General features: G+C 36.1%; 1 protein-coding gene across 1 annotated transcript in view; it reads left to right on the forward strand.

Annotated features, from left to right (window-relative positions):
• The window catches only part of LOC150107366 (venom phosphodiesterase-like), a 291,454-nt gene that overhangs the window by 180,280 nt on the left and 97,249 nt on the right, over nt 1–13,925 (forward strand). Inside the window, exons 11-13 of the mRNA XM_090391228.1 lie at nt 1,305–1,421; nt 7,636–7,789; nt 7,995–8,073. Of these exons, the coding sequence (XP_090247354.1) occupies nt 1,305–1,421; nt 7,636–7,789; nt 7,995–8,073 (350 nt within the window). The remainder of the gene's footprint in view (nt 1–1,304; nt 1,422–7,635; nt 7,790–7,994; nt 8,074–13,925) is intronic.

The following is a 13,925-nucleotide window of genomic DNA, read 5'->3' on the forward strand; positions in this document are numbered from 1 at the left end:
CAGGCACCACTGATAACGTACAGCAATGGAATTGCAAACACTGAGAATCATTTCGTCTTGTAGCTTGCCGCATTCTCTTTCGATTGCTGCTTTCAATTCATCGACTGTTTTGAAGTGTAAATTTACATGATGTTCCTCCATAACATGCAGATTCTCAGGTGCCCAGTAAGTGCAACTGTGCTGGTTAATTGACCCATTTAATTTAAATGTGGCCTCATTACTCCACACAATTCATCTTGGAAATTGTGCGTCCTCTTCACATTTTTCCGAGTACCACTCACAAAACTGCATTCTCCTATTCGGATCATCTTCGTTGAGAGTGTGTACTTTTCTTGGAATGTAACTTTTCCAATGACTGCACTTCAACATGTGATGGACACTTGAGTTTGATACTCCTATCTCACAAGATTCTCATCGCACAGATTTTCTTGAACTTTGATGATATGTTTCAATGAACCTTTCTTCTGTTGCGGGCCTTGTAGCTGTTCATGGTCTTCCTGAACGTTGCTTATGGACATTTTGAACAGTTTCCTCTTCTTCAAATTTATCTCTAATTCGAGTGATAGTAAGTCTTGTAGGTGAATCTCATTGATATTCTCTTCTAAACTGTCTTTGCACTTCCACTACGTTTTCATACTTCCAGTAGCATTTTAGGATAAATTTTCTTTCCTCAAAGCTTAGTCTGGTTTCAGCCATTATTTCAAATTTGTTAAACCTGCAAAATAACGAAAATTAAGTGAGTTATCAGCTGTTGAAGTGTGTATACATTTTTTTGAGACACCCTGTATATAACAATGTGATGGTTGTAGTTGGAAAATATGAGATTCTATCCATATCTTTGAGATGGGCATAATATCTCTTCTCTTTATTTGGATGATTTAAATTGTATATTGTTTTATTACAGTTTTGCAAGCTGATGTTACTAGTAATTTCAACTAGATTATCTTTTTCATTGTGTTTCATTGTTGCTTTTATATTTAACTTGTGTCTTGTCCCAATAAAGAAACACTTATGTTTCAAAGACACATAAACCATAAAACTACTTTAGTTCAAAATTATTTCTAAGTGTATTCTTTTTGAGAGTTTAATGGATAGTAATTAATAACTAAATTTGAGAAATGTTTTTAATTTTATATATGGACAGTTTGCAGTATTTATTAGGTGAATGTTACTTATGATAGCCATATGTGCATATAAAATGTATTCATAGGTGTAATATCTAACATCACTATCCATCTACTGATGATGGATGGATAGTATGCTAATATGTCTATTAATATTCTGTATAATCCTGTTGTTTTCAGGAATGGCTTCTACCAGTTGTGATAGAGTTATTAATCTTGATAACTATTTGAACATTACAAATGTTGATTCCATCGTTGGTGCTACAGTAAGATTACGTCCTAAAAGCAAAAGACAAGGTATGAGTTAATACTTAAAATTTAATTAGGCTAATAATGTTTTCTGTGAAAAAAAAGAACAAAGTTCCACATATATGGAGTACACATAGAACTTTGATCAAAAGAACAATAAAAAGATAATTGCAATGCTGAAACAAACTGTGACATATAAAGATAAGGATGTCATTTTGCTTCTTTACAGGACCTTGATGAGACCTCACTCAGACTATTGTGTGCAGGTCACACAAATAGTCCAAGTGAGGTTTCTGTGGTGATTCTGATACAGTGGAAAGAGAGAGAGAAAGAGAGAGAGAGAGTACAAATGAGAATGTTAAAATATCAGGATTGTGGAATACTGATTGTGAAGACATATTGAGAATTTATAGACTGCAGACACTAGCAAACAGGAGAAAGAGGAGTGATATGATTGAGACTTACAAGCTTCTGAAAGTCGTACAGGATTTCAGTTGATGGAATTTTTGATTTTATGGAAGGTGGGAAAAGGATGAGAGGTCCTCCTTGGAAGCTGAGAATGAATGCCACCAAGAAGGAGATGAGATCTAGATTTTTCTCTCATACAGTGATGCATGACTGGAATGGATTGCTATTGGATGTTGTGTGTGAATGAATTGAAGAACAAGTATGACAGCTGGTGCTTGTAGTACGTTGCCTCCCTTGATGAGTCCCTGACTCCCTGGAAGTCTCGTTTAATAATATTAATAATAATGTGGAACTACAGAGCAGATGAGTATGATGAACTTATGTCAATGGAATTTTTGAATTTTCCATTGTTTATTCTACAGTGAATATGGTTTGTAATACAGAAACTAAAATATCCATAATTTAACAATATAACTTTATTAAAAACTTTTCTGTGGTTATATGTTTTCTTATTTAAATAGATTTCCCAGAGTAGTCCCTCGAAAAAAAAAGACAAATGATTATATGGAAGGATAACTTCAGTGAGTGAAAGGGAAATAAATGCAGAAAAAATTTATAGTGAATTACTGAGTAATTACTTTGCCAGGATTTATCATCCAGATGGAGATAATAAGGTGACTGACATGAATAGATATAAGAAAAGAGAAGAAGATAAAGTCAAGATATGGAAAAAATCTATGTGAATATGACATTGAAATTTATGCGTGGCCAGGACATTAATTTATATCTCTGTACAGAACTGACAGGATGCCATGAGAATAGAAAGAGGACAAATGGATATGATAAGATAGAAAAAGGAGAGCATTTCTGAATAAAGTACTGAGAAAAAAGTTGATTAAACTTGGGCAGAGAGGAATGTGATATATGGAAGTAAACATGGCTTTATCTTCACAAAGCCAAAGGAAATCTTACTGTAATTATTTATTCAATTCTATAAAAAAAAATAAGTGAAAGTTGAATTAGCTAAGTGGTTACATCATGATACTGCTGTATTTTTGACAGAATACCATGCAATATTTTTCCAAATGGAGATGGAAATGAAGCTAGTACATGGATAAAGAGTTACTGATGGATATATATTAGAAAATGTGATGTGCTGGAGCAGAGTATAGAAGAATGTAGGTAACCAATAGCATGTCACAGGCCTATTCTTAGGTCAATGCTGTAGTGTCTATTTCTCTCTTAATGATGTTGGAGATGATTTGAAGGAGAATAATATTTATTTGTTTAATGATAATGCTAACTTAGCTGGAAAGCCAATAGTAAATAAAAAGCAGATGTAGAAATCCTGCAGAAGGATTTCAATTAACAGATTCACATGTTTGGCATGGGATAATGGCTGCCACTTCAGAATCTTGCAAAATATTAGATTATGTATGCTGGATTGAAGAAATTAGTGCATTATACAGATGGAATTGCAGCACAAATTAATTGCTGAGGCAAGGGATCTGGGGCGATAGTGGATAAGTTATAATTGAAGTTTAGGAGACATATTGCACAAGTGAACAGAACAGAACAAGGGATCACTAGGGTTTTAAGAAGATTGAATAGGAATAATGAAATTATTATTGTCAATAAGACTCTGATACAACTGCATTCTGACTTTTTTCTCAGTACAGTTACCTGGGTTTTTGTGGTAATGAGTGAGTAGTGGAGAAAATTCAGAGATAGGTAACAAAATAGTATCAGGTATATGCAGTGGTGAGCTATGGAAATTTTAACAAAGGGCTCACACTGTCAAGCAAAAAAAAAAGAAAAAAAAAAGCCATATTTCACACAAAAATTTTTATTAATTGATTGGCTACCAGAAGGGTAAAGATAGTGCATGCGCTTATTTTATTTTCAAACTTGGGCACATTCATTATAGAGGAGTTGAAACAATAATTCCAAATAATCTACACACGGCTGAATAGACTAATTTTTGTTAGGTTATCGTATGAGTTTGTCGCTTAATATGTTTCAAAAAAAAATTTTTTTTTTTCGAAAAAATAAAAAAAGTAAACAAGAAGAACAAGGAGCTTGCAAATTTGAGAAAAATTTAACAAAGGGCTCGTGTGAGGCCCTTATAGCTTACCACTGGGTATATGAAACATTCATTATGAAGACAACAGTTTGTGGGTTTCAAAGTTTGGTATGTAGAGACGGGGATACAATAGACACTATCAATGATATCTCCCTCCTATTCTAAAAGGCATTTTATAGGATTTATGTACAAGAAAATTTTCAATATACATGACAGGTAGTAAGAAACAAAAAAGCTAATCCTAGAAATGGAATAAGGTCTGAGAGTATTTTTGAGAATAGTGAGCAAGTCAAGTGAGTGGCTAGATGGGAGTTGGGTGCACTGACATGATGGAAAATGAAGAGAGTTGATAGGCTTTGTGTGGATTAGTGTGAAACTCTTCCAGTGAGTTCTATACTCCCATGGGAATACCTGAGTAATAATACATTTATAAAACTTCTTTATTCCATATTTTACGTATCTAATCTCTCGGATAAAATTTTTTCTAAAAAATACCTCACAATTTCTAACAAAAAAAATACTTTTGTTAGAGAGAAAATGTGTTAACAAGATTTACTGAAATTGGGAACAAGTCATTTTACAAAAAATAAAGTATGAAATTAAGAAAGAGCACATGCATTTTTCCAGAAATTTATATTCACAAGTTTGTGAGACAACAAATGGTGGTATTCATGATTTGAATTACAGCCAAAATAATTAAGGCTGAGATATATCTGGTAATTGTGTATATTTTCCAGCTGAAGGGTAAACATTGTGAGGTAGTTTTTATTTTTAATAGAATAAATGTGAGAGGGGTAGTGCATTGATATGAGGGTGTGTACTATATTGGTGGAAATGTGCTTCAAGAACTGGATGAGATTCAGGATCTATAGGTGATGGTTTACAGTCTGAATTTCAGAGGCACATTGTCTTGCTTCTATGATATGAAGCAATTTGAAAGCAGGGATAAGGAGATGGTGCACCACTGTATAAGGCATTGATCAGACCACAGATAGATTATTGTACTCAAATTTGGTCATCTAGCTTTCATTGTAATGTAGAAACACTGGAGAGGATCCAGAGATGAATGACCAAGATAATATCAGGACTATGGAATGTTGGTTATGCAGGGAGGTTGAGAGAATGCAGATTGCAAAGTTGGTGGATAGAAGGAAAGAAGGCGATATGGAGATGTTTAAGTTAGTGATGAGATTTTACTGGATTAATATAGAGATGATTATAAGCGTGGAGGGTGAGAGAGGAATAATGAGAAGTTGTGTAAAGATGTAGGGAAGAAGGGTATTAGGAGTAGAATTGTTTTACATATAGTGGTAGGTTAGTGAAATACATTTATGCTCCCCATTATGAATGTTGGGGAGCATAAATGAGTTCAAGTTTCAGTATGATTGCAACATGTCTATTATATTGAACCTTGAACTCATTTATTCATGTTTACGAATTTAGGGACACAAAACACAGGTGTTGAAATGATTATTTTACTAATTATTAATAAAATAACACTTGATGATTTGACCCCTGTATTGAGGTCATCATCAGAAGGATACACATGTATAGGGAACCAAGCTACATGCTCTTGCACTCTATAAAGGTAAATTAAATCTACGCTGTTAATTAATCTGTTTCTTAGCCTGACCTTTAGTGATAATTAAATAAGATTGACCTCATTTAAGTGGCCCTCCCACAATGATTCTGCTGTCTTTGGGGAGGCTGTTATGATAATGCTGTTATGTTATAATACAGCCACTGCATCATGGAGGTGCTCTAATCATAAGGAAAAACAGTACTAAGCATTTGACATATAATTGAAAGAGTTGATAAAACTGCAAATATACTATACAAGATATGAAAAAAACTAATATTCATTTCAGAAGCGTGTAGGACAACAAATGATAGTGATTTCTTAACTTGGACACTTTAACTTTTTTTTTTTCATCTTCATTTCTTATTTCTTTTAAATGTTCTTTACTTTTCATAAACAGACAGAACAACCACCAATAACCAGAACTGCCTGTTTAGATCATTGCCAAAGAATATCTCGGTAAGCAAACCTTGTCATGTTAAGAAACTTTTTACCATTCCATTTTGAAGTTATCTTTTTATTTTTTTGTAGTAATTTTTTCTGTATGTGTTAGAACTTTTTGTTTCATAGAAAAAATGATGATTACTAAACAATATATCCATAACTAAATGCATTTTTTGTCCAATGCTCTATTGATATCATTTCCTTCTGAAGAATATTATTAAAAGTACTCTCCACTGATGTCCCTTTTCAGTGTGGAGACATCAAATACGAAGAGGCTATAATTAGCAGCAAAAATTCAAAATATCATATGTAAAAAAAATACAGGCATTGGACAAAATAATGGGAACACTTGTTATGCATATTTCTTTATTAATATGGTGTTAAATCACCTTTTGCCTTCATTACAGCCTGAATTCTTCTTGGAATGGACTCAAGTTTTGTATAGTTTCTGGTGTACCATTCTTCTTGAAAAACATCTTCAGGTTGTTTTAAAGACATTGGATGTGATAATCTTTTCTTGTTCCAGTCTCAAAAATTGACCGGAGTGGTTCAATAATGTTCTGATCTGGTGATTGTGCTGGCCAGGAAGAATGTTGAAGTTCACCTTCATACTCTTCAAACCACGACTGTATCCAAGCTGTGTTGTGAATAGGGCGATGTCATCTTGGAATACTGCATTGTTTGGAAAATAACATTTGGATCATGAGCTGCACTTGATTACCCCAAAATGTCCAAATAATCACTTGCAGTAATTCTGCCATGAAGAATAGTAATGGGACCAACAAAATAAATACCGATATTGCCCTGAATGCCATGATATTGTTGCCCAGACCATTGCAGACCAGACCCTCCTTGCTTTATTGTTGGAACCAAGCACTCCAGATTGTAGGCTTCTTTGAGTGGTCTTTAAATGTAAACTTGTCCTGAGGTAGGAAAGAGCATAAGGGTTGACTCATCTGACACATCGTTTATGCATCTGAGCATTCTTTTCAGTAATCAGAGGTTTAGCAATTGCAGCGCTACCATAAATATTCAATTTATGAAGCTCATGTCAGACACTTTTAGTGGAAATGGGTTCTACAAGATGAATATTCAATTCTGCTGTTATCTGTGCTGCAGTAGTTCTGTAATTTTTGAAACCATACTTTTCAATGTCTAATGATCTTTCCATCATTTTTGATTTTCACCCACTGTTTCTCGTTGATGATATGTCTTGCCATGATATGTGTATATCAACATAACCTTAGAAACTGTCAATCTCAATACACCTAATACTGTAGAAGATTTTGTCACTGATGCTCTAGCTAAATGCACACCAATGATTTCTCTTCCTCTTTCAAAGTTGGACAAGTCTCCCATTTTCCAATTTTTTAACATGAATTATCATTCAGTACAATCAATAATATACTTGTATGAAAACATCAGAGTGTAAACAAAACATGAACATTCAGTGCTGCCACCACAAGTTTTTTCAATGTGGCCAACACAAATTCTATTGCTAAATATATTTGTGTTTCCATAATTTTGTCCAACCCCTGTATATGCATGGGGAAAACAAGTTGTTTCATTTAGGATACATATTATAGTAATCAAGAGTTAGAAATATTTTTATTATCATGTGAGAATAATTATTTTTACAAAATTCTGAATTCCCATTCAGAATTGGACATTATTATATTTTCATTAAAATATCCCTAGTAAGTATTGCTTCATTTAGTGCATATTTTTTAATGCATTTCTGATTTCAGATGATGTAAGCAATCTTATTAATGCAACAGAATGCAAGAATAAGCATCTTTTAGTGTACCGTAAAGAAAAATTGCCTAAACGTTATCACTTTTCTTCCCATCGTAATATTGAACCAGTTGTCTTTGATTTGAATAATGGATGGTTAGCCTTCAGGTAAGTTACACTTTGTAGAATTTAGTTGAAATTTTGTAGGAAAAGACTTTTAAACCTACCTAAATTAGAATCCATTTCATACCTAAAATACTGCTTTTTTTAATGAATAAAATGCATTTAAATATCTCTCACAAAAAATTTATTTTTCTGTGTGTTGACATGTTGCATTACTATAATGCAGTTAATTTTTTTTTTTTTTGTTAAGGTCTACCCTGGATGAAGATCAACAGAGCTACTGTTCTGGTGGTGCTCATGGATATGATAACATGGCTGCAGATATGCAAGTAGGAGAGTTTTTCTGTTATGTTTGTTCTTTCTTGTTATTTTTACTTTTTGGTTCTCTAATGAACATAGCAGGAATTTGATAACTTTTGAAAATTGGTATTTAGCTAGCCATAGTGAAGTTATTATAGCCAGATAATAACTAGTACACTGTTACAATACTTGGGCAGCTTTAATTGGCCTGGTTGGCCAAGTGGTTAATGTTCCCAGTTACCTACCAGCAGGATATGAGTTTCAATCCTTCTGTTTATGAATGTCATCAGATGGTATCTGAATTTAACTTTTCAGTGTAAGACCATCAACCACAATCCTGCTTATTGGAGGTAGGTCTGAGGTGGATTGAAAAATTTTCATGTTTGGAACTCTAGAGCAGCATTTCTGTATCTAACACATAATTATTATTATTATTATCATCATTATTACAGGCAACTCTAAGGAGTCAATAGACTCATTGAGAGAGGCCCTAACATCATGTCAAGAACAACTATTCAACATTCACACAGTATCTATCATACCTCGCCTTGAACTCATTCACAGTCATGGCACCCACAACAGACTCTGGCAGCTTATTCCACTCATTCATCATTCTCCAAGTAAAAAAACCTAGCTCTAACACCCTTGCTAACAACACTCTTGCCCAGCTTCCATGTATGGCCCCTAGTCCTCCCACCACCAGTCCTATTCTCAAAAATATCTTCTGAATTAATCTTATAGAAACACTTCAGTAATTTGAATGTCTCAATCATATCACCCCTTTTCTGCCTATCAACCAATTTCTGCAACCCCCCAAATCTTCAACCTGTTCTCACAAGTATATGTGAGAACAGGTTGAAGGTTCATTCCATAGACCTGCTATCATCTTGGTCACTTGTGTCTGGATCCTCTCCACCTCCTCCCCATCAAGAAGAAACCCTGGCACCCATATCTGGGCACAGTAGTCTAGATGGGGTCTTATCAAGGCTCGATACAGAGGAACAATAACCTGTTTTGTCTCTGCTTGTTAAAGTATTTTTCAGCAATCAAGTGATTTGGTGAGCTAATTTAGCCACTTTTGCGATGTGCTCCCTAAACTTCAACTCCCTATCCACCAACACTCCCAAGTCCCTGGCCTCGTCAATCTCCTGGAGTATGGTTCCACCAGTGTGATATACTGCTGCTAATCTTTTCATCCCAAAATGCATAACCTTACACTTTGCCACATTACATTGAAATCCATTCTCCTTCGCCAAGTCCTCTAAACTATCCAAATCATCCTGCAAAATTTTGACACCCTGTGCACTCACTATTGCATTGCTCTATCCAACTTTGCATCATCAGCAAACACATGAACACTTCCTCTCGGATCCTTTCCTATATCGTTAATGAACAAATTGAACAGTAGTGGTCCAAGAACAGAACTCTGCGGCACACCACTAGTCACAGGCCGTATTTTTGACTCTACTCCTGAATAAACCACTCTGTGATATCTCTCCATCAACCATCCTCCTATCCATATCACCAACCCTATATCCATCCCCATATGCTGCAATTTACTGATTTGAATTCCATGTGGTATCCTGTCAAAGGCCTTAGCAAGGTCCAGTAGAATCACTGTAAACCCATTACCCTTATCCAGTTCAGCCGGCACTGTGTTATAAAACGTGAGCAAGTTACTGAGGCATGATCTACCCTTCACAAAACCATGCTGTCCCCCATACAGTATCCCATTTTCATCTATCCAATCCTGTATTTTTCTCTTGACTACTTCCTCCAAGACCTTGAGAACAACTCCTGATATGCTGATCAGTCGGTAATTTGCAACAGCAGTCTTGGAACCTCCTTTATGCAGTGGAACTATTTTCCCCTCTTTCCACCCCCTTGGGACTAACCCAGACCCGAGACTCAAATTAAACAAAATGGTCAAGGGCACTGACAATTCTTTAGCTGCTTCACATACGACCCGAGCTGGTATACCATCCAATCTCACAGATGTTTTCACATTAAGGTTTTGTAATAGACTATTCATCTCCACTTAATTCACCACGATTCTCGTATAAGCTATTGGTTCCTTCATTCCTGCAATATCACCACCTGGATGATATAATCTTGCAAAGTGCTTGCTCAGTAATTCCACTATATCAACTGATTCGGTTACCTCCCTACCATCGGCATTCCTTAAAATCATTCTGCCGTATACATTTTTTCTTTTACTTGCAGCATATTGAAAAAACTGTTTGGGATTCTCTTTAGCTTGCATGGCTTTCATAATCCGCTTTTGCTTTTCTTACCATACTAGTTACCCTTCTAGCCTGTGCTTTATACCGTTCGTGTGCCTGCCGGTCACCTTTCTCCTTAAATTCCCTCCACAGTTGTTTCTTTTTTTGCAGCTCAAGCTTAATGGTGTTATTCATCCATTTAACCCCTACTTGATTTATTATTTGCACTCTAGGTATACAGTCAGCCATTGCCTCCTGCAAACACTTCTTAACCGCCTCCCATGCACTATGAATATCCAGCCCTTGCAGTTTTACATGCCATGGTACCGAACCACTCAAACTCCTAATCTATCCACAGTGCTAACACCACCCCTGAATTCACCACCCTGGTGAATTCCACCCCTGAAAGGCTGCTGACCTATCAGCAGCCTTTCATGGGTGGAATTCACATAATAAAAAAATCTATTTACTGATATTCTTCAAAAGTTAAATGCATTGAGTTTTGATATAATTGATAGGCTAATGATAAACAAAGTGATTTTGTAATATCCTAATTCATTGTTCATCAGTTCCTAACAAATACTGAATGACTTGTTCATCTCGTACATTCTGGGCCTTGATTGGCCAGATAGTTAATTTTAAGAGGAACACAAACCTGAAAATAATGAATGCTTAACATGTATACAAAAAAAAAGATTGCACCAGTTATTTTTTTTAAAATAATAATTAAGGTAGACATGAAAGAGGAAAATAAATGGCAATGGTTTAAAAGTGTGTAAACAGACTTCTAGTGACCATGGAAGTACCTGTAAGAGAGAGAAAGAGAGATGAAACATTGCATCAGTGAGAAGGAATGGGTCATCTGTAAGCTGAATTATTCTCTAGACAGCATCAAGAATTTTTAAGGTTTTAGTGCACCAACCCCAAATGTGTGAACAGTATTCTAAGGATGAGTATATTTGGGATTTATATAGGGTTAATAGCTGGGTAGGTGTAAAATGGTTTCTTGAGCAGAAAATATTTTTTTTAGAGGCTGAGGAAGCTGAGATGTGTTTGTGCCAAGAAAGGCTGGAAGTAAATGTCAGTCCAAAGGGGAAGGGGGGTGGGAGAGCTGATCCTGTTTGGTGATGTGCAGTGTGCTATCATTAGTAAAGCTGTGGATAGGATTGGTGGTGAATGAGAGTGGGTCATTTATGTGTAAAAGAAAGAGGGTAGGTGATAGAATGGAGTCCAGAGGCATTCCTGCATTGGTGGCAAAGGGTGCTGTCCAACATGATATTCAATGAATGACCAGAGAAAAAGCTGGCTATCCAGTTACAGAGGGTGGTAGACTGGAGGAAGGGAGTTTGCAAAACAGACCTTGATACCAAATACAATTAAAACCCCTGTAGATGTGAGGAACAACAGCACGCATTTCTCCAAACCTTTCCATGGCACATGTCCAGTGGTGGGTGATGTAGGCTAAGAGATCAATGTTGGATCTCAACTGGTGGAATCCACACTGGTGGTGACTGATTAACTGGTGAGTTACTAGGTAGTGAAGAAGTGGACTACTGATAACTTTCTCCACTATTGTGGAGAGGATTGAGGTGATCGCAATTAGTCAGTAGTTGGATGGTAGGCTTTTGTCTTACTTTTTTTGGAATAGGTTGGATATATGTTTCCTTGCAAGTGATGGGTTAGGTGCCAGTTGAATATAGAGGACTTGAAGAGACATAGAGGACAGGTTTTAGCTCTGGAGCACAACATTTGAGTACAATAAGAGAGATGGCATCAGGACCAGAAGACTTTGCAGTGTCCAGGTTGTCTAATATTCTTCTTAGGTCTTTTTTTTGCCAAAAGACCACTGGAGGCATACAGTGTTTGGTCGCTGGCATGGAAGGGGGTGATTTGCCTTCATCTATGCAGGAGTTAGAGGAAAAGAGTGATGCCAGGAGTTCATCTTTATCTTTGGATGCTGTAACAGTGATGCCATCTGGATGGAAGAGCAACAAGATGAGCAGAAATTGCATGTAATGGCTTTTGCAAGGTACTAGAAGGCACAGCTTCCATTTGGACAAGTGGTGAGTTTTCTGCTACTGGTCTTTATGAAGCTGGATTTAGATTTGCTGACCGTAGTTGTTTTACGTTTATTGCATGCTTCTGAATAGGCTGAGTATGAAGCTGGAGTTCTTAATGCAAACATCTTCTGTTCATCCAGAGCTTGGAAAGGGTATAGGAATTTTGGATGGAATAAGGGATGTAGGCTTTCATGCTACTGTGGACGATTTCTGCACCTCGTTGCAGGTATCTGAGTCAGAACAGCAGAAGTAACAGTTCTGCCATGGAAAGGAAATTTTTCACTGTCTCACTTTTCTACTGCTGCAGATATCATAGAGAGCTGACTTTATAACAAACTCAAAGGAATCAGAGGAATAGTTTGTTATAGCAGACAGTTTGCTATGGTCAATTTTCTTTAGAGCACCTTGTGCCTATTTTGTTATAGTGAATGAGTTTTTAATAATAATTTTGTTTACTATTATTATTGTTATCAAACCTCCATGGCATCAAGACTCATCACAGGAGATCCCACTGTTACACACACAGCTTATCATACCACAACTTAAATATGTTCATCCCACCCATCCCTTTAAAAACCTATATTACTATCATGTCCTTTCCATCCATCAAGTAAACTTTGAAATTCATACACATGGGAATCGATCCTCTGTCCTCATAGGGAGCACTCCATTGACTGTCACCCTCTTAGATACTTTTCCCTGGATCCTGTCCACAACTTCCTCATCCAAGAAGCCTAGTTGATCAAATCTATGCAGTACACTTCACATCTGGATTCTATGGACTTCCTTACCTAGGGAATTAATGACCTTACCTTTACTTGTCAGTGTGTTCTTCAATATCCAAGTGATCTGTTCAGCTATTATGCTCATGTTTGTAACATGAGCATAATGTCTTGTGGACTTAAACTCTCTGTTCATCATCACTTCTAAATTTTTAGCCTCATCAACTTTCTGCAGTTCATTTTTGTCAATGTAATATATATATATATTGTAATGGTTTCACCCCCCCAAAGTGTATGACCATGCATTTTGCCACACATTTCACCAATAACCATCATCCTTTGCCCACAATGCCAATCTATTTAAATCACCCTGCAGAGGTCTCTACAATGCCTTTTATCAACATGCTTTTGTTAACTATTGTCCTCCCCAGTTTATCATCATCAAACAAACAGATATTCATCCTTAGTTCATTCCCTATATTACTAATAAATTAAATAGTAGTGATCTAAGTAAGTCCTGTGACACATTACTGGTTACATGTCTTTTCCTGGATTCTACTTAACCTCTCTGATGTCTGTCCATCATCCACCATCTTATCCCCGTCACCATCTGACTCCATTTGCTGTAGATTATGTGAACAGGGTTCTGTGCGGTAGCTTGTCAAAAAACTATTCTAGAGGGGCAGCATATGGTCATATTCCAAAAGTTGAATACTTTCAGAAGATGTATCAACTGAACACATAATTCCAGTATTCATTTGGCAGTGAATTTTTCAAAGGGGGAGAGGGAGAAGATGATGTTACATTTGATGACATTGAACTTATTCATTTGGTCAGTTTGTTTATATTTTCATGAAGGGAGATCACCTTAGAATTT

Source organism: Typopeltis vanoorti, chromosome 4 (assembly GCF_054136105.1).
Source record: "Typopeltis vanoorti isolate ZY-2024b chromosome 4, IOZ_Tvanoo_1.0, whole genome shotgun sequence".
NCBI lineage: Eukaryota > Metazoa > Arthropoda > Arachnida > Uropygi > Thelyphonidae > Typopeltis > Typopeltis vanoorti.